Genomic DNA, 21552 nt, shown 5'->3' with positions numbered 1-21552 from the left:
AATCTAAATTTGAAGAAAATTGACCATGTGAAGGTATGCGGAAACGTATTTTTCAGTAGAAGCGCAAATCTCATAATCTGTCGTGCTAAATATTTGGAGGTCACTCTCAGCGACCCGTGTTATTCCGGTGTTCGAGATGTATTAAAGATTATCATTATGTTTCCTCCATACAATTTGTCAATGTCATACCACAGGCGTCCCAAGCTCACGTCTTGAGCAAAAGCGAGGGATTATTTCATGAAAGTGTCACGCGCTGTGTGACGTGGTGTTAATTACGCGAGCAACCGTTGAGAATCTGAATGCGTTATAAGGAATAGTATGGGGAACAAAATATGGCCATTTAAAACACTAAATATTCCCAAATATGAATATTTTACACGTTCGATTACTCTCTACCGCACGGGCTACGAATTGCGGTAGTTTCGCCAACGAGTTGTTTCGCTAACGTCTTGTTCGCCAACGTGTTAGGTTGATTCGCCAACGTCCTATGTCGATTCGCCAACGTCCTACTGGTCAATTCGCCAACGTCAGATATCCAAGACTAACGAAAAAAAAGTTGCTTATTGATGTTTAGAATGCAATCCTGATCCTTGAGTCACTACCAGTTTCACTTGATTGACTTCAGATCAATTTGCACGTTTTGACAGTTGTTGCAACAACCGCACCAATTCATTAATGTATTTCGATATAAATTAACATTCTATCTTCAACTTTTCCAGCCTTATAATCGAGTAATAAATAAAATGGAACGTCAACTAAATAACAACAGCAATTTTATTATAATATATAGTATCAAATATTTACAAGCACAAAAAACCTATGAAATACTTATCTGAAACCAATTTGTCATATTTACAGAGAAGTTTTAGTTCGCACGAACTGGTCCGTTAAGCCGAGAACAAGTCTTGAGTAGTTGGGCGGCAGTCTTTTCGTTGTTCTCGTACTTTTTCCAGCTTGCAAATAGCTTAGCCTGGATATTCCTAGTTACACTACGTTGAATTCTTTTAAGTTTATTGCCTGATACAAGCCTGATTGTCACGGCTGTAAGTTTTGCCTCCCTATCAAGCAACTCGATTAAAAAATACATCGGCAAGCCGCATTGTCCCCCCGCTCGGCGATTGAGTGCGTTATGCCAACCTTCAAGATCATTATTGGTCCGGATCGGCTGTTTGTAGACGCACCAGTTTCTTGGAGCAAACACCTGGCTTTCGATCCACTGTCGCATGACGTAGTCAACGAGACTCTTCAGCTGCTCTGTTTGGGCCTGGGCCTTGATGCGAACGAACATCGGCAGGATCTCTCTAAACGGAAGGAATCGTGGGGCCATTAGCTTTCTGATATACTTGTACACCGCATCGTCACCAGAGTAAGCCGTCTGAAGGCCAAGCTCTTGTACCATAAAGTAAAATAAAAAATATAAAAGTTATAAAAGATAATGCTCTATCAGTTGTTACAGTATCAGATGATATCAGAAAGTAACCGTCTTGTCTCTCCCTTTCAGTTCTATCATTATTAAAGTTGATATCTCAGTTTAGTTGTTGCTTGATATCTGTGCCCCTCTTCTTAAATGCAGGAAGAGAATCTTTACGTCTTAATTCTAAAGATAATTTATTCCATAGTCTGTAAAATCTGACTAAGAAAGACTTTCCATTTGGATTAAACTTCAGGCAGGTTTATATCGCCCCAAAAATTAGATAACATTTTGACACTTAAATTTTACCTCTCGAGGCTGTTATCATCAGTAAGTCTAAAACTTTTAGACTGGTCCAGTACAAATGCTCTTTTGCAAACTTGCCACTAACATGTCATTTTAAGATAAAAACTATGTGACCGTTAATCGACAGTCATCCATAGATAAATCAATGAGTGAAATTTTCCAATATAACATGTAAGTATTATTTTATCGCCAAAACGCAAGTGTGAACACGTAAAGATTTTAGGAATGTTCTCTGGTTGGCTTAACGAAACTCAACGACCTATGACCGTTGGAAACTATTCAAATAATAAAGTTCCTTACAGTGTACCTACCTTTGGCTAGGCCCTTTTACAGTGTACCTACCTTTGGCCTTTGGCCCTTTTTAGATCCGCTACAGAGCTTTGCCAGATTCGAGTACAGGCTGCTAGGGGGACTCAACAACGGTTTAAGTAATCAAGCGATGGAGGCCTTTACAACAACAAAACAAAACGGAAGTTACTGCTTCGAAAGAAGATTAGAAGCAATTTTGCTCTCAACTTCTCAAGTAGCTTAATCTGACATGGCAAAGAACCTCTCTATCTAAATGGTAGATGGCCTAAGAGTTGGCATACAAAAGAAGTCATTAAAAATTAGCAATGTCATTAAAAACGTGATATCCCATGACTATTTGAGTTTGTATACTTTCCGCCCTACCCAATAAACATGAAAACAAAAATCTAGTAAACCAGCCTAGAAAACAACTCCGATACAAAGGAATAACCGTGAAAGCGAGGTTAGTCCAAAACCTGTTCAGATTTCAAGTTAAGGACAGAACCATTCATTCTTAAACAAATTCTTTTAATTGCTAGATTGAATTTGCCCATTGGGCATCGTAAATACATTAGCATATTTACGGAGGCAAATCCTGGGAACTACAGCTACTTGAGGTAATATTCAATTTTCGCATAAGGTAATGAAATTCTAAGAGCTCTTGACAGTGTGACTATGATGTACAGATTCGGCTTCGTTAGCCAAATAAAGGGATGGTTTTATTGTCGAATACGAGTTTCACTTCTGTTTTTAATTATTTATTACTTTAAAGAGTATTCTCAAACATTGTGTAGTTGCATTAGCGAACTCAAAAAAAGTTACAATGGCTACTCTTGAGGAGTAGCTATTCTCTAGGAATAAAAAATGAACTGCTTCGCTGTTTTATTTGACATATTATAAACCCTAGTCTGAGCTCACTGATCTTTTGTACAAAGTTTCAAGGAATGTTTTAAGCGTGGCAATTTTAAAGAAACATGTCCTACACCTGGCTGATAAATACTGGATCAATTCCAAAAAAATTCCGATGTAATATTAAAGTAAAAAGTTGTAAAATGCTATTTAATTTGAAAAATAAAGAAAACTTCAGCGTCAAAGTGCAAACCTGTTCTACTTCCTTGCTGAAGCCGGCTTCAAATCTTTATCAATAAATTCAACATATCAAAAAGTGGTCCGTGAGCCCAATATACTTACAATCTACCAATACGTCACCCAACCAACAGAGTATCAGCATCATCAAATTACCTGCAAGTTTCAGCAAATTTAATCAACGCCACTTCCTAGCTAGTTTCAATAACAAAAGCAGTTCATTGTTTTGGGAAAAAATTCAGAAAGCACTGTGTTTTGTTGAAAACATTTTTTAGGCTTCTTGTTTTCCAAAAATTCGTACCTATTCCTTTGAATATGTTTACTTTTGTCTATTCTAAGATGATATGATAGCATTGAATAGAAAGTTTCGCATTAAACTCTATCTGAAAACCTTAGGATAAAAATGTTTTTCAGTCTGGGAGAGTAACATAAGATAAGATAAAATTTAATTATCTAGACCAATAATTAAGGACGAGAAGAAAACTCGCGAAAACTATACATTGTTCAATAAAGCACTCCATATCATCACGATATACGGAGTGACTCCAACAGCGGTAGCCAGCTTAGATTTCCTTAAAAATATTAAATTAAAATAAAAATAAGCAAGCATACCGAAACAGTAACCGATACACTTTTAGAAAATCTGGGTTCTGTTTCTCTATTATATGTCTATCTGTCTATCTTCTGTCTATTTTCTGATGTTTTAGTCACCTTAATTTGGATTGGTTAAACTACCAACCTGTTTTTTTCTTAGAATTAAATTTATCACACTTTTCGTTGCTGTAATAGCAAGCCATAGCCACTGTCCCGCTGCGATCTTAAACTCACTCTACTTATCTGGACGGCAATTCTGTTCGACAAGAATATTCGATTTGACAGAAAACGTGTTGCTATTTCGATTTTTGCTAATATGCTAATTTTAAATAATTTTTTCATGTTATCTTTCAGCAGTATTGTTGAAATATATACAAATTAATCGAATGGAGCCTTACACTGCTGTAAAAAGTAAAATATTTCATAAATCCGAGCTTTCGCCGATCAACGGCATCATCAGGGATAAGAAAATATTCCGGGAGCGTTAATTATCTTTTACACCCTTTGTTTAGACGGTCTATCATTAGAGCCTTTATTATGTTCCATTCACAGTTTATTTCTACAGCTTTCACAAATAGTCACGTCTTTCACACACTTCACCACACACTCTTTTTACACACACATATATATAGCGCTCCCGGAATATTTTCTTATCCCTGATGATGCCGTTGATCGGCGAAAGCTCGGATTTATGAAACATGTTACTTTTTACAGCAGTATAAGGCTTCATTCGATTAATTTGTATTTATTTTAAATGTTTACCAATTGTTAAATTTCTTATTTTAGTCAGTTATCTTTTTAAAATATGAATTTCGTCAAATAATTACGGAGGCTTCTGAATTAGATTACTCATATATATGTTTCATGTTTAATTTTTCTTTTGTTACTTCCTGGTTTTAGATTTCATGTTTACTGGCTGGGGTTGAAAACACAAATTCAGAGAATTGTGACATTGTTAATTTTTGATCACATCCTCTGTAAGACAGACGTTGGGCGCTCCACTATTTAGATGTAGATGTTCTTTGTTTTGTTGGATTTAGTTTATCGAGACGTTACGAGCAAAATCGTTAATTTAAAGTTGAGCGATGTCGCATAGTTAATAAAAATTGTTACTTTTTAATGACATCTTTTGTATGACAGATGTTGGGCCGACCACCCCCTGTCTTGTTGGATCTAGCTTATTGAGATTCCAATTGCAATATCTTTAGTTTTAACTTCTCTTTCGAAGCAGTAACTTCCGTATTTTTTATCTTGCTATATAGGACCTCTTTAGCCGGATTATACAAAACTTTGTTTAGTCCTATTCGCCGTCTGTACTCCAATTTCGCAAGCTCCTGTGAAGGATTTAAAAAGTGCCTCACATACGGTAGGTACACTTTGAGGATCTATATTATTGTGAGAAGTTTTCAACGGTCATGGTGCGCTGAGTTTGGCTGCACCAGCCAGCGAGTATTCCTTAAAATCTTCATTGTATTGTTACCCGCGTTTTGGCAATAAAATGATAAATCACAATCTAAGTCTTTAGCATTGAGTTTATTTCAATCAAATATTTGTGAAGGTGTAGTCTGATCGTGCGGGTGAGTGTAGTCCTGAGAAGGACTGTTGTCGGTGGTAGTGACTGACGTTTCGACAACCTGTGCGGAAGTCATCGTCAGAGTCAAGTGAATGATTGTTGTCAGTAGAATGTTCTTATTCCAGTTCGTGTGAAATGATCGGTTGGTTTTGCCGTGATGTTATTGGCTGTAAGACTCAAGTGACGTAAGGCGGTCGTGATTGGTCTGTTTCGATCTGTCGGTAAAGTTAGGTCGTTCTTTTTCGGTCGTTTGTGATGTTTATGTCCTGAATGAGTCGTTTGTATGGAGCGGGTAGTTGTTGACATCTGTTTAGGGGAGTCTGTTCTAAGTTAGTAAACCAGCTTTCCAGAGTCAGTCGTTGAAAATAGTCAGTGCTGTAGGTTAGGCATTGCGCAGATTCCCAGTCAATGTTGTGGCTGGTAAGTCGATGCTGTTCAGCAATGTGATTGCTGACATCACCTTTCCTCGTCGCCCGTCTGTGTTCAGTCAGTCTTGTTGTGAGGTTTCTGCCAGTCTCACCGATGTAGGAGGCTTGGCAGTCGGAACAATTGATCTTATTAATTGTTCCCTGTCTGTTCCTCGGTTCGTCTCTGTCTTTAACGTTGGTTAGTAACTGACGTAGTGTGGGGATGGGTTTGTGGACGACGCGGATATTGAAGGGTAGTAAGATGCGCGAGATGTTTTCAGACATGCCTTTTATGTACGGTATGGTTGCTGTAGTCGTAGGGATTGCGGTGTCGTTTGTTTCGGTAGTGGTAGTGGGTCGGTGAGTGTTTCGTCGGATGAAGTCGTTGTTGTAGTTGTTCTTCGCAAAAACACGGTGAAGGTATTTGTTCTCGTCGGATAAGCTGTCTGTCGAGTCGCATACTAGTTGTGCGCGTCGTGTTAGAGTTCTGATAGTTGTGGCTTTGTGTGATGTAGGTTGTAGGATGACTCGTCTAGTAATCTGTCGGTGTGTGTCGGTTTCCTGTAAACTGTCGTCCGTAATGAGTTGTCGTTGTGGCTTACCAGACAGTCTAGAAAAGGAAGTTTGCCATTTTCTTCGACTTCTCTGGTAAACTGTATGTCGGTGTTTTGTTCATTAAGGTGGCGGTGGAATGCGTCAATTTCGTCGTGTCGAACGGCGGTGAAGGTGTCGTCAACGTAACGTAACCAAAGCGGTATCGTTTGTCGGCAAGTCGAAAGGGCGCGTTCCTCGATGTTCTGCATCACAATTTCTGCTATAACAACAGAAACTGGAGACCCCATGGCAGTGCCGTGTAACTGTTTGTAGTGTTTACCGTTGTACTGAAAGTAAGTAGACGTTAGGCAAATGTTTAGCAAGTCCATAATGTCGTCTGTCGGTAGCGGTAGTGGGTCGGTAGATTGTCGGATTGCAGTCTCAGTGCATTGTAATGCCAATTGAAGTGGAATAGTTGTGAACAATGATTTCACATCAAATGACACTAGTTTGTAGTCGTCAGGTATCTGAACAGTCTTGGTAGCGTTAATGAAGTCTTCAGTGGATTGTAGTTTATGTCTGGATTTGTCGGTTAGCGGTTGTGGTATTGTCGTCAGGTACTTGGATAGTTGGTATGTAATCAAATATTTGTTACCCCGTTATTTCATTAGAAAACCATGCTGCTGTGTTATTCTGTCCTGTTCATCGTCATATGGCGCGCACAGCTAAGCCAAGCCAGTGAGCAGTGCCGTCGCTCCACATCTTCAGAGTATGGTCATCATCTTTCCGGTCACGTTGTTTCAACTCAAAAAACTTCCAGTATTAGTGAGTGTGTGATGATCTGTTCGAGCGAGTCTCGCTGCAAGAGTTTGAACTTCCGTTTAAAAGATAAGTCATGTGATTTGAATGATGCAAACAAACATACTCACCCAGGGGATTTTGGTCCGAAGGAAGGATCAGTTTATATGAACAAGGTATGACCTTGACGAATTCTATAAAAAGAAAATAAAAGTGTGATTTCTCTCTCTAGCTCAGCCTTTTGTCCAAACTTTGGAGAAAAATTCACTGTCGTTTAGGCCTCGTTGCTTTGTGATGACGACCAACTAGTAAATGCACACTCTCCCAAATAGCCGACAATATCGTAATTGATTTATAAGAAGCATTTGTGTTATCTACCAACCGTAGTGTTCGGATGGTTGCAAGTTAAAATACGGCGTGGCCCATAGAGTTTCTAAATTTGTAAGAGTGAAATAAAGTAAACAGAAAAGGACATGCATAAAAAAATAAAAAATTAGTAGCTCAAGCATTCTGGCCAGTAACCATCTATGACATATGATCTACAGGTTGATGAATTCAAATCTTGCTCGGAAATTCTCAATAAGTGGCCTAATGCGGAAAGCGGCTACTACTGGATAAATATTGGGAGTAGAAACGCAGACGTCAACTGTGATATGGAAAAACATGGTAGGTACAAAAGGATAAAATCGAAAGCAATAAATCAATTAAAAAAAGAATAAGAAAGATGGTGAAATTTTAAGCTCGGTAAAGAAATAGAGAAAGATCTTGTTCGTTTTGTCTTGAGTGTGAGACAAAGGAAAAATTCTGAGTTCCCATTAGAAATCCAACCCAGTGAGTAAATTTTTAAGAAAAATATCAAATTCTGCCTCAGATGAGAAAGAATGGGTATACGTTATTTTGCTGCTTTTTTCTCATTGGCAGTGTTGTTTTAGTTGTAATTAAGGGTAATGCAGTGGGGTTGAATCATCACTTTCATAACGAACGGTCAGCCTCAGTTCCTTTTCAATCTCCGGTATCCGATATTTGAGTTTTAGCTGTTTCGCATATGTATATGTATTTCATTTGATCTTTTTTCTCTTCTCTTGCTACAAGAAATGTTTTCAGCGAGGCTACCTTCAAACTTCTTAAGCTTAAAGTAGTGAAAGTTCTTGTTAATTTTCTCGGAGAGTTTATCACCGAGGATGCGTCCTATCTGTATACTTGCTACAGTTTTCTTAGCTGACGTTTATACTTATCGAACAACGACAACGAAAAGGCTAATTGGAAGACATCAATTACATTATAAATTAACAAATGGTAAACACCACAGCGTACGCTATTGAGTTATGGTGCACGCGGGAGGTTGCTAAGCACGAAAGAAGCGTAGGAGTCGCTCGAGGCGATAGCCGAGAGCGACTCTAGCTTCTTGAGTGCTTAGCAAACCTCCCAAGTGCATCCATAACTCAATAGTGTACGCTGTGGTGTTTACCATTTGTTTTATAACATAACATTCATACATTGTAGCTAAAGAGTTCCCTTTTATTTAACAAATCTTACGTGACCAGAAAAAACAAGCGCGCGCGGAAAAATAGTCTTTGCATTTGCTCACGTCAGCAGCGTACACCCATGGGCAAATGGGGGACGCTAAATTGACCAATCAGAGCGCGCGCTTTACTTTGGTTATGTTATAAAGACATTTGGCTACACGAGCAGCAACTTACTTCATTTTGTCATTCGCCAGGTGGTGGATGGACCTTAGTTGTGGGTATCAGCTCAAACAACAACGATCACCTTCAAAGCGCACCCAATAACTGCCTCAACGCCTCGCTGTGTGTTCCCTTTACTGACCAGGATCAGGGTAGAAAACTGAGCGACAGTGACATACATGAGTTAGCTAGGACAGAAGGTAAATTTGAGAAAAATGCTTTACAATAATAATAATGATAGTAATATTAATAGGTAGAAAATATATTCTTTTTTGCATGTCAGTCAAATGTACATGTAATTTTATGTCTTACTAGGAACCTTTAGGGTCGATGTGCTGAAAAGTGATCGCACCCTCTCGCATACAGTATTTTATCAGGTAAATGTCTAATACCTATTCATTTACTTTTTTATTTAACCATCTATTCTTATTTTATTCACTTTTCATTTACTAATCTATAGAATGATAGAATGATCAGTTTTTTTTAATATTAATACTCTGGTTATGCGCATCACATAGGCTTGGCTTTCAACTCACAACATTTTCACTCATCGACTTTTTCCGTACTCTCGGAAGAAATCAGCTGAGGCACACGTCTAAATCGGGCGGTTGCAAATCTTCCAGTTGTCGTTTTCGTTCTTAGCCGCGAGAAATGCCATTACCAAAGCCAAGTAACTATTGGTTTTTCTTTTGCTTTTTTTCTTTTTTCTTTTTTTTGTTTTCTTCCGCATCTAGAAAATCCTGAACGTAATTGTAAGTTAGTGATACGAACTTGTCAGTGTTGTTAGCAGCCAAAATCGGAAAAAAATTTGGAAAACAACATTAGCTTAAAAATGCTGAAGCCATTCATTCAGCAACTTGATAGATTGGCGCGAAGGCAAGTGACGTGTAATCAGCTGATTGGCCATATCAAACTCAGTCAAAAATCATTTTAATTTTACAACTGCGCTCCTACGGCTTTTCTCCTTCGGCTTTTCTCGGCTTTTCTCTTTTTCCCCTTTTCTTTTCTTTTCTTTTCTTGAAGTTCTTGTAAAACTCCACTGTTTAATAAATTATTTATAAAATCGTCATGCATGTACCATAACACTGTCTTCCTTCCTTTTTCTTTTTAAGATACCCAGTGGACCAAACAAATTCAACTCAACATGTCGCCGGGGAAAGTGAGTTACTTAGTTATTTTGTGCTCGTTTAACTTGGCTGCCGTATTTCAAGCAACAACCCTAATGGACATTCCTAGAGTACAGAGGAAGCCACTTTAACGAAGCTTTTAGTTGTTTACTAAAATAAGAGAACGTGATGACTTCAACAGAATGAGTTTGGCGCCCGCAGCACACAGAGTTGGTCAGCCGATATGGCCAAATCTTGATTCATTAGGTCCATTGATAAGAGATCTTGACATCACGTGCATGTTGCCCATCTTAACTTGCGATAAAGTGATGATGATGTTATCAATGTCAGCGTTCAGTCATGCAACAAGTAAATCTGAAACCACAAACTGTGTTGGATTCTGAGGACTTTCTCAGGACAACATGGCTCAATAGTCTGAATTTGTTTCTCAGCTTAGGACCCAGAAGGATTAGGTGAATCTGAAAAACATTTTCTTCTTTGATTTCAGTTGTCCACGAATTATCATATCACATTCCCATCCCTATCATTGGGAGACTAATAACTGCAGAAGCACTGCCGTGGGATATCGCATTCCTCCCGGGTGTCACAGTGGTGAGTGAACATTTATTAAAAACGTTTAAAAAAGGAAAAACCGGTTAGACTTGTAGAAGTTTGCCGATCTTGTATTTACATAATAATTTCCGAATACAACTACATCTTTCATCCCGTTGGAACAGACGATAGCCCAGAGCGGAGAATCCTTTTGGGGTATCCTATTATTCAGTCTTGCAGGCATTCGCAGGGACGAAGGGCGTCTTCTAGGGTTTTAAGAACAGTTAAACTAAAAGCCAAGAAAGCGTGACAAGCGCGTGAGGAAGTAGCAACTGCTTTTAAGTTTGATTCTAATTTGCTGGAAGGATGTGCAAGTTTCTTTTGCGCCAATTTTAGGGTGAAGTTGAGCGCTCACTTGAAAATTGCTCAATTTGGCTTATTGACCGCAGAAAATGAATCATAATTTATCAGAATGCAGTTATGAGCCTGCTTATTTTTAATAGATAACCAGTCTTACACTTATCCTGCTATTTTATCTTTTTTTTCCCTTTTAGTTTTTGATGGACATGATAACGGTGAGTGCAATAACATCCACTGGTTTTCGTCCAAGTTCGGTGAGTACTAATCTCCAAAACTAATTGAAAGCAAGTGATGATGTATATTCTTTTAAGGGTGTTTTCTTGGCTTCTTCGACTTCTTTTTGTAAAAAAAAAAACAAAAACGAAAACAAAACAAGACATCAAATCGAGAAAGAAGAAACCAGATCGGGTTTTTTAGCACTGACTGAGTTAGCTTTGGTCTCTTTGATAATTTTTTTCATTTATAAATTTGTTTTATTTTTTGACTTTTTTTTGTTTTTGTTGTTGGTTTTGTTTTGTTTTAATTTAGCGTTTAAAAGATCGACATAGCACAGGGCTAGGATGGGAAGGGAAGGAAGCTAAGAGCTTTTATGAAAAACATTGGGATTCTTACGCACCCAAAGCGAATCGCAGGGCACTTAATTAAAAACTTAAATATGGGAAAATGCCTTTGTAAATTGCTAATAACTCTTCTCCATCATTTCCATTCTTTTGTATGACATGATGACCGTAGATTTTTTGCGGCACCCCTGTAAAATGAAGCAGTGCCATTGCCTTCCTTTGGAAGATGTTAATGTATCACTCATTCTGATTGTGTAGGGAGAGCTCCATTCAGTTATTGTTTTTAAGTATTCAATGGTTAAGTGATATCATTGGAAGACGTAAGGAATCAAAGGTCAGACTTGAGACAGCTGTGTTGCTTAGCAAAGGTCTTACTTGATCGTTATAACATCAAGAAATGGTTAGATATTCTAGTCTTCTCGGATAGGGACGAATAAATGGAGGTCCCGTCTCCTGCAGGGTTGGGGTAGGAGACGTTAATTTCCCACACACGAGATTACTGTGTGATGGATGTCCTCCCCTGGGGTGGGATGGGTGGGATATTGGGCGCACTTAATTTGGAGCCTCGCTCTGTTGTGCTACCCTCACCACACTCTGGTGAAAGTGATTAAATAAATAAATAAATTTATTCATTTCATCCCTAACAGCCAACAAACGGGCTCTATATGGCTACCCATGCCCTGAGAAACCAGACCATGACAGTCGTGGGATATATAGAAAGCATACAGGAAGGCTGTACGTCAAGTAAACAGTTCACAGAACAAAGAATCTTCAATGTAGCATTTAAATTCATTGTAATTAATATACTAGAAATGAATTATTCCTCGCTCAGAAAGACTAAACCCCTTTTCTCAAATCATTACTTTAAAAACTCAATCCCGATTCTAGTAAACAACTTTTGCGGGACTGTCGATTGAAGTTAGAATTGGCAGAGTAATGGTTTATGTCCAGAAAAGATGTGGTCCAACGAAGTCTTAAGCTTGTAAGAAGTAAAGTAAATAAATAACTAAACAGTTACCTCTTTTTATTGTTTTTTCCTCAAGATCCGCTTCATACGCATGAACTTAAAAGGGTCTATGGATCAACCGAAAAGATGTATTTATAATGATCAACACTTGTTATAATTACTTTCGGATTTAAATGTTGACTCCTGAATCTATTGGTGATTTTAATCGGTACACTATCAGTTAAAAAAAATACACAAAAAAATCTCAGTAAAAACGGTTTTAACTGCCAATGATTGATGTCTTACAGATCTCTTGAAGGAACAAAAAGTTTATCCTTGGACTTGTCATTCCAACAGACAAAAAGATATAATAAAGGAAAATGAATAAATGGATCAACTATATGTAGCTAATTACAGGGGTGAATAGATACATCATTCAATAAATAAGTGAATCAGTTGAGGAATGTAAAGTTCAAAATGATAAATGAAGAAATGATACGATTGATAGTTTGTTTACTTATTCCAGGAGTGATCAATACTCAATATCTGAGACATACCAAGGGAAATATGACGAATGCAAATAATTTGAGGGAAAATTCATGTAATCTTTTGCCTTCATCAAAACAGCAATAAATCATAGACTGACGCTAGAATCAAACCACCTTTGATAACAATTTTTTTAGATTTCTTTTCTGGGCCTTAGCGTGGGAGCAAATTAACTCCTCTCCTTTCTCGACTAATTTGTAATTTACTTTCTTTTTTTTCTTTTTTTTTGTTGTTGTTGATTTCTTTTCAGTCTATTTTCGGGAGGTTTATGTCTTTCTTTCTCACGTTGCTCGTTGCTAGCTATTCCCATTTTTATAGTAGCCTTTTCATATTACTTTTATCAATAGTATTCTCTATTTCACACAGATTCAACCCTTTCACCGAAATTTTGAATTATTAAAAAATATTTCATCTGTTTGACGTAGCTCTCGCTCTGACTATTATTACTGTGCAAGTTAATTAGAAGATGCAAAATACTTAGAATCGATACGTTTCAAATTACAACCGAATCAGTATGATTTCCCCGCTCAAAACGAGAGTCTACAAGTTCTTTTCTTGCACGGCTACCACCTGCCCATGGTAAGGTGCACTGAAGCTCGCATCCGAGTTTGTGTACTCCATGAGTTTGCACCTAAGATTCCTATCGCAAAAAAATGGAATTTTCAAAGTACACGTTTGCACATTACGCTCACCCTCCCCTTCTACTTACGTATCGGCCATATTTTTTTTCTGGCAATGCAGTTGGCCGCATATGCTAAGAGTATCACCTTGTGCAGTTGGTCGCACGGTCTTAACACAAATTTTTCCAGCTTGATGAGTAACTATTTTAAAAATTTGTAAGTATGGGGTTAGGCTGCGCATGCTTCGCTAAAACGCAGAAGAGCGCACCATGCCGAAAACAGCAGGCCGCATGTATTATGATTGATTACTGATTCACACCCAAAGGATTTTGGTCAGAGGAAAGGTTCGGTTGATATGAGCAAGGTATGGCATTGAAGAATCATACAAAAGGAAAAAAATTACGATTATCTCTCAATATATCTCGACGCATCTTGATAATTATTTCTTAATTCAATGATATTATGTAAACAAAAAAAACTCTGTCCACACTATCCGTTTTGGTTTAAAAAGGAAGCTACTAATTTCCGCTTAGAATAATGAAATTTCAAGAGCTCTTAATTGTGTGATCATAATTGACAAATTCGACTTTGATCGCCAAATAAAGAAATGATTTTATTGTTGAATACAATGTCGTCTTACGTTTTGACTCTTCAGTATTACTTAAAAGAGTATTTCTAAGCATTATGTTGTTGCATTAGCGAACTCAAGGAAAGTTATAATGACTACTCTTGAGGTTGTTAGGAATAAACAATGAACTGCTTCGTTATTTTAATTGACAAATTATAAATCGTCGTCTGGGCTCACTGACCTTTTGTAAAAAGAATGTTTTTAAGCATGGCAAGTTTAAAGACATTGTGAGGTATACTGTTAGACACCTAACTTATGAATATTGGATCTGTTCCTGAAAAAAGTCCAATGTGGTATTTAAATAAAAGGTGTAAAATAGTGGTTTTAAAAAGAAAAAACCTCAACGTTAAAGTGCAATTTTTTTTTTCACTTTCTTGCTTATATCCGCTTCAGTTCTTTATCGATAAATTGAACATAGGGGAAACTGGTACATGAGCCTAATATACCTGCAATCTTCTAAACCATCCACCCACTGACAGAATACCTGCAAGTTTCTGCAAATTCAATCAACGCCACTTCCTCGCTAGTTTCGATAACAAAAACGGTTCATTGATTTGGAATACACTCAAACCGCATTCGCTGGACGTGCTTAGTTGAAAACATCTTTTGGGCTTCCTATTTTCCAATAATTCGTGCCTGTACCTTTGAATATGTTTTATTTTGTCCTTTTTAAGATCATAGAATCGCATTGCTGCAAAACAAACCTTTCAGCTAAAGTTTTTTTTTTTTTTTTCATATCAAGCTGCACCCATTCCTGAATCTATTTTTTCTTCCAGCACTAAATTTTTCACGGACACTTTCACGTTCAACCCTATTTGAAAACCTTTCTACACTTTCTTTGTGCAATGGTTGGGATAAATATAGAATTTTTCAAGCCCGTAGAGAAACATGACATAAGATAGAATTTGAATTAACTAAATAAATAATTAAGGAGGAGAGGAAAATACGCGACAATTGTAGATTGTTCAATAAAGCACTCCATATCATCTCGATATACTTAGTGACTCCAGTAGCGCTAAGCAGCTGAGACTTGAAAATAGTAAATAAAAATAAAAAACAAGCAAGCAAACCGAAAAAGTAACCGACACGCTTTTAGAAAAATTGCACTGCCACGGGAAGAAGGACACAAGACTAATTATTACTACAGGTTCCGTTTGTTTATTTTTCTGTCTATCTGTCTATTTTCTGTCTATTTCTTGTTGTTTTCCGTTGAAGATATTGGATCATTTATCAATCAGTCACCTGAAATGGGAATGCATATGGTTAAATTACCAACTTGTTTTTCTTAGAATTAAACTTTCAAAACTCTTCGTTGCTTCAATAGCCAGTCATAGCCACTGTCACGCTGCGACCTTAAACTCACTCAACTTGTCTGGAAGGCAGTTCTCTTTGACCAGAATATTCGATTTGACCGAAAACGTGTTGCTATTTCGGTCTTTGTTAAAGTGCACATGACTCGAAATTATACCCTTACATTAAAAAATATATGTTATGAGAAGTATTTCAGGGAAAAAAAGTAAGTCACAACGTTTCAAGAACACATTTTAAAATGCGATTAAAGTTCGCATTTTTCTGCAAAATATGGGACAACAGCCTGGGAACGACTAATGGAGCTGTCACGTCATCGGTTGTGTTGGAGATGATGTTCCCAGTGATCAAGCCGTTGTTTTGAGTTATTCTACTTGTCGTTTACGAGCTAAATATGTCGGAAACCAATCACAGCCATCAAGGGTTCTCTTGTACATCACCTGAGGATGATGTAGAATCATTCTCAAGTTCTGAAGAAGTCAGTACAGGCATCATGGGCGAGATAGTCGCTTACCAAGACGAACTTTGGCAAACTCCGATGAGAGTGACAGCAACGGACAAGAAGAGGAATGACGAGGATGAAGATGGCTTATCTTCTGCCACTTTATCGCGAAGATTTGAGAAAACGGAACCCGCCAGTACGTGATAAGTGTGTCTTACCTTGTTCTAATGTACCCCGTTTGTATACGCTAAAGCTAAAACGAAACATGATGGTGAAATTACAACCAACCTTAGGGATGCTGTTTCATCCGGCCTTTCAATTGCACTCGGAAAATTAGCTTTTATTTTTTTCTACTTGAGAAAGAGATAAGCTCACCATGGTTTTATTTTTCATCACGTGTTCCTTTACCCAGTGCAGTGATGCTATGCTGGTATCAGCTCGCAAGTTTAGGTGCTGCATGGAGGTGGACTGTGCACGTGGAAAACTTGCATTTGATGGAAGTATTGAACGGATACCGTGCATCACACAGTCCGGAGACAGGTGGCACCGTTACTTCGGGACAGAAATGGGAAAACGTATCGCCGCAGAAATGGCACCTCAGAAAACGAGTGAGTACAATTTTTTTACATAACAGCAAGATGTATAATTAGTAAATAATTTTCTGTCAGCCTCTGTATTCAAGACTGTCCTGGATCTTTTTTGTCTATCAGCAAGGCAAATGTTGATTTTCTCACAATAAATTATGTCTTCAAACCTTTATCACAGATTTCTTAGAGCTACAGCCTACAGGTGGCTGGTTCGATGGATCTTCAGCTACTTGGGCTGGGAGAATAGTAGGCCATTGCCAGCATGTGTTTTCCACAATATCAGATCTAAATATGGGTCCCACAGCGCAACTGGATATACATCAGCAGAAGAAAGGAACTGAGATGTAATCATTATTGTCCTATTATTTCTAATAGAATTTTACAAGTAAATTTGAATTGACTTGCTCCACAATGATCTGCTTATTTTTGCTTAGCTTAGTACACTCAGTAATTTAGGCTGCAGTAAATCCTTCATGGGGGAGGGGAACAGTTTACTCTCCTACATGGGCTACATCATGATGCACCACTGGATAGGGTAAGGTTTTTACTCCCTCCTCCCTGCACAGGGTATATAATTTCAAGCGCGGCTGTGCTAATTAGGGTCTGACAGGGTACCGCTGCAAGACTCACTGAGTATGATGTTTATCTGTATTTATTTAGAAGGCATTAAACTATTTTTCAGAACAATATTGTTGTCAGTACCGTTAAATTGCCCTATCAGCATTATAACACAACTGCATGTTGACAGAATTTCAGTACATCCTGATGACAGGAAGAAACAATGGGTGTTTCAGGGTTTCAACAACCCAATGGCACCTTATACCTAAACATGGGTCAAGTGCCCCCTCCCCCCTAGCCCTGGCCAAAAATGCACAGAAGACTATCAAAGTTAGCAACTGCAAATTTTGGGTCCCTAACATTTAAATGTGAACTTTTCAAAACAATAACAAATAATATGCCTAGTGCTCAAAAATTTGCTCTTTCCATGTTAGGCATCCATTAGCGTGGGGCGGTGGTTACGTCGATGTCCTGGGTTTTTGCATTTGCTGGAGGTTCTTTTTCAGCAAGTTTATTTTGTGAAGACTGCATGGAATCTTGTTCAGCAACTAATTAAGTAAAAAGTAAAAAATAATAACAAAAAGGTGTCTCTTTGCATTTCCATCCTCATGATTTGTAATTTTGCAACAAATAATACGTTGAACTTCTTTTTTTTTGTTAGTTCTGCCACCAAGTAATCTTGGCAATAATCAGTCAAATATAGCTGGCAATGCAGATTGCTTTATCCCTCGCATCGAAATGCCAACTGAATGTCAAGCAATAAAATCAGAGCAAATATTTCCAACAAGTAATGATCACTACACAAGTTTCACAGTCTGCGAAGGAGAGCTACTGTGTTATTTAAGACCTCTCTGACCACCTGAGAAAATGATAAATTTGCGTACAGATTATTAGATAAGAGCGGTAATGTCAAGATCGATCGAATTTATCAAAGTAAACATGATCAGTAGACATGTCGATTGCCATTAATTATAAATTATTCGAATATAACTTACCCTCCGCAGTCCTCGATCTGTCCCTTCTGGAACATTCTCTTGCCTGACTGCAACATCGATCGTTGGGAATGCTCCCTTCTCAAGCCTTCGAAAGCTCGGCTGATCTCTAATGCTTATCTTTCGACAAAAGCTGTCTGGCGCGAAATGCACATAACACAACACTGAGGTCTTCTATGGCTTAAAACCTGGCCGATGTTTATGGACGAATTTCGTCCATTTCCTTCTTAAAATTTTATTAAAAGGAAAAAGATGCATTCATATGCCTTGGGTTTGACTTGAATTCGTACAGCTGACTTACCCGGGGCCACCAGCTACACAAGATTTCCCGAAGACTCTGAGACTCTGACTTTGAGTTCACTTATCCGCCATGTTTCCGGGCGCAATCTACACAACTGATAACGTCACAGAGGAATTTTGGCCGCACGGGAATTGTCGCACATTTTTGGGAAAAATGCTCAACTTTGAGCCGGCGGGAAAACTACTAAAGCGCTTCCATGAAGGTTCTAACACCAGAATTTGATCAAGTAATACCTAAATTTTAATAATAAGAAATAAAAATGGGGAGGAGATTTCGAGTCATGTGCACTTTAACATATTTATTTTAAATGTTTGCCAATTGGAATATCTCTCTTTTAGTTAATTATCTTTTCTTTCAATGTGAATTTCATCAAATAATTACGGAAACTTCTGAATTTGATTACTCATATCGATCTTCCCTGTTTCATTTCTGTTTTATCAATCGTCTTGGGTTTAGTTTTCATGTTTACTGGCTAGAATTGAAAATAAACAAAGTTGTGCAATTTCGCGTGGTTGATGACATTTTTAATTAGTAATGACATCTTTTGTATGCCGTATGTTGGGTCGTCCACTGTTTAGAAACAGACGTTCTTTATCTTGTTGGATTTAGTTTATTGAGACGTTAAGAGCAACATTGTTAATTTTAGCTTCTCTTTTAAAGAAGTAGCCTTCGTATTGTTATCTTGTTACAAAGGACTACTATAGCTGGATTACACAAGCCCTTGTTAAGTCCTGCTCGCGGTCTGTACTCGAATTGCGCAAGCTCCTGTGGAAGATCTCAAAAGTGTCTCACATACGGTAGGTACACTTTGAGCAACTATATTATTTTGAGAACTTTCCAACAGTCGTTGTGGCTAGCTGAGTTTGGCTGCACCAGCCAGCGAGTATTCCTTAAATTTTCTTCACGGTCTTAGCTTGTAGCATTGCTTTCATTTCAATCAAGCATTTGTTTTCTCGTCATTTCATTAGAAAACCATGTTGCTTTGTTATTTTGTCATGTCCATCGTCATATGGCACGTACAGCCAAGCCAAGCTAGTGAGCAGTGCCGTCGCTCCACATATTCAGAGTATGGTCATCACCTTTCCGGTCACGTTGCTTCGACACGAAAAACTTCCAGTATTAACGAGTGCGTGTTGATCTGTTCGAGTGAATCTCGCTGCAAGAGTAAAAACTTCCGTTAAAAGACAAGTCATGTGATTTGAATGATGCAAACAAATATACTCACCCAGGGAATTTTGGTCCGAAGGAAGCATCAGTTTATATGAACAAGGTATGGCACTGAATAATTTTATAAAAGAAAATAAAAGTGAGATTTCTTCTCTGGTTCAACCTTTTGTCAAAACTTTGAGAAAAAATAATAATAATAATAACAATAAAGGTCTTTATTAAGAATTATTGTGCAAACAGACGTGCAACAATAAACATGAATAGAATGAATAAGGAATGAGAAAAGGTATTACATACCAACATTTGGAGTTTTTCCGACATGGCGACAAGAGGGTTGGTTGGCATCTCGGCAGCTCTTTACTTATTTCACCTTCTTTGCTTTATTTTGCCGGTAAACCGGCATAAAATATTTCGACATGGTAGTCTGCTTGGTGAAGAACCTTTGGAAGGATTAAACGAGCGCTGGAAAAGCGACTTCAAGGCAAAAATAGCTCAAACTGCGCTGAATGAGTTTGCAGCTCGAGCAGTCGATATGGCGGGCAACCATAAAGTCAAACTCTCAAAGCACACCACCTCTACTTTGGCCTATTGCCTATGCTTATCGCTACTCTTGTCCAGTGGCAATGTTGAGCGAAACCCTGGTCCAAAATCAACTTCTCAAAGTGGAAACTTCAAGTTGAGTACGGTAAAAGGCTTAAGAATTTGTAATTTGAATGTGCGAAGTCTTGTCAACAAGATGGATGAGATCCGAGTTTTTTGTGAGACCCACCTACCGCACGTTCTGTCCCTAAACGAAACTTGGCTAGATTCATCAATCAGTGACAGTGAAATTCAGCTTCCCGGCTACTCACTTGTACGAAGAGATAAAACTCGCCGAAATGGTGGTGTTCTCATTTACATTTCCTCGAACCTCAATTACAAAGTTATTCAAGAATTTGAAAATGATCAACCGGATATTCAATGCCTTTGGATGGAAATAACACCTCCAAAATCTAAAGGTTTTATTTTATGTTCCTGCTACCGCCCACCGAATGCGGACAACGTTGCAACTTACGTTGAGGGCTTGAGAAATATGTTAACAGTAATGGCTGATCGGGAAAAGGAAATTGTCGTTACCGGGGATCTGAATTTCGACCTGAAACAGTCGAATAAACCTGCATCTACGAAGCGCTTTATGAACATGGCGAAAGAGTTTAGTCTGCGGCAGATTATTGACAATTTCACTCGCATAACTGAAAATTCAAAGACCCTGATCGATTTATTTTTTACCAGTCGTCCGGATCTATATGTCTCCGGGGTAATACCAGTTGGCTTTAGTGATCACTCCGCAACATATGCCGTCCGTAAATTACATCGTTTGAAACCGCCTCCCCCGAGGATAATTGATACCCGGAATTTCAAGCGTTTTAATCGTGATGCTTTCATTGAAGATCTAAAAAAAGTTCCATGGTCATTGATAAATTCCTTCGCAGATGTTGAGGACGCATGGGACTCATTTAAACACCTTTTTTGTGAAGTAGCCGACACCCATGCCCCAAGAATCCGCGTGCGAGTCAGGGGAAATAAAGTACCATGGCTGACACGTGAGGTAAAACATCTAATAAATGAAAGAGACCGCTTTCATAATCTGGCATTGAGGTCAAACAATGAGCTTCATTGGAGCTCTTACAAGCGCTTACGCAATGTTGTGACTTTGAAGCTCAGAAAAGAGAAAGAAAGATATTACAACGAACTGTTCCAGGAGACAAGAGGAGATTCCCGTGGGACCTGGAAAAACCTAAAACGGCAACTCGGAAATGGCTCAAAGAGTAGCAGCGCTACTGCTCGTACAGCTAATGAAGCAAAAGACAAGTGTAACACCTTCAATAGCTTCTTTGTCTCTTGTGCCGAAGATTTAAGGTCGATCCACCGATCAACCGCGCGATCCTTTTCCAAATGGCTACCGCAAATTGTCCGCCCAGAAAAATTTAATCTACGAAAGATCACCGTGACGGAAGTTAGAAAGGCTCTTAAAGATTTAAAACCGAAGAAAGCTACAGGTGTTGATGGTATTCCATCTCGTCTACTAAAAGACGGATCAGACGCCCTGGCCTATCCACTATCGCTCATTTTTAATTTAACTATCCAACAAAACGTTATCCCTGCAGAATGGAAAAAAGCGAAGGTGACCCCTTTACATAAATCAGGTTCAAAAGAT

At 38.3% G+C, this 21552-nt stretch overlaps 3 protein-coding genes and 1 long non-coding RNA gene across 5 annotated transcripts in view; 3 read left to right on the top strand and 1 right to left on the bottom strand.

Moving 5' to 3' along the window:
* LOC148735573 (uncharacterized) overlaps positions 1 to 12864 on the top strand; it is a 33049-nt gene extending 20185 nt beyond the window's left edge. For both annotated transcript variants that reach the window (XM_088753573.1, XM_088753572.1), the window contains 9 exons: positions 4948 to 5051; positions 6871 to 7173; positions 7543 to 7663; positions 8718 to 8882; positions 8998 to 9059; positions 9795 to 9841; positions 10297 to 10400; positions 10895 to 10954; positions 11908 to 12864. In XM_088753573.1, coding sequence (XP_088609699.1) covers positions 6877 to 7173; positions 7543 to 7663; positions 8718 to 8882; positions 8998 to 9059; positions 9795 to 9841; positions 10297 to 10400; positions 10895 to 10954; positions 11908 to 12008 — 957 coding nt within the window. In that variant the 5' untranslated portion in view covers positions 4948 to 5051; positions 6871 to 6876 and the 3' untranslated portion in view covers positions 12009 to 12864. The remainder of the gene's footprint in view (positions 1 to 4947; positions 5052 to 6870; positions 7174 to 7542; positions 7664 to 8717; positions 8883 to 8997; positions 9060 to 9794; positions 9842 to 10296; positions 10401 to 10894; positions 10955 to 11907) is intronic.
* LOC148735574 (uncharacterized) lies at positions 757 to 4157 on the bottom strand. The gene is made up of 2 exons (XM_088753574.1): positions 2060 to 4157; positions 757 to 1389 (listed from the first exon to the last, which is right to left on the bottom strand). The coding sequence occupies exon 2, from the start codon at positions 1325 to 1327 to the stop codon at positions 866 to 868; it is 462 nt and encodes a 153-aa protein (XP_088609700.1). The 5' UTR covers positions 1328 to 1389; positions 2060 to 4157; the 3' UTR covers positions 757 to 865.
* A 2487-nt stretch (positions 12865 to 15351) lies between the features above and the next one.
* Positions 15352 to 17467, top strand: LOC148735572 (uncharacterized). The gene is made up of 2 exons (XM_088753575.1): positions 15352 to 16358; positions 16516 to 17467. The coding sequence occupies exons 1-2, from the start codon at positions 16127 to 16129 to the stop codon at positions 16683 to 16685; spliced, it is 402 nt and encodes a 133-aa protein (XP_088609701.1). The 5' UTR covers positions 15352 to 16126; the 3' UTR covers positions 16686 to 17467.
* Positions 17468 to 19227: 1760 nt separating this feature from the next.
* LOC148735571 (uncharacterized) overlaps positions 19228 to 21552 on the top strand; it is a 10051-nt gene continuing 7726 nt past the window's right edge. Inside the window, exon 1 of the long non-coding RNA XR_015998814.1 lies at positions 19228 to 19458. This is a non-coding gene — a long non-coding RNA (uncharacterized LOC148735571). The remainder of the gene's footprint in view (positions 19459 to 21552) is intronic.

The sequence above is a fragment of the Stylophora pistillata genome, chromosome 3 (assembly GCF_964205215.1).
Source record: "Stylophora pistillata chromosome 3, jaStyPist1.2, whole genome shotgun sequence".
In the NCBI taxonomy this organism is placed as follows: Eukaryota; Metazoa; Cnidaria; class Anthozoa; order Scleractinia; family Pocilloporidae; genus Stylophora; species Stylophora pistillata.
This window is presented reverse-complemented; position numbering and strand designations above follow the sequence as displayed.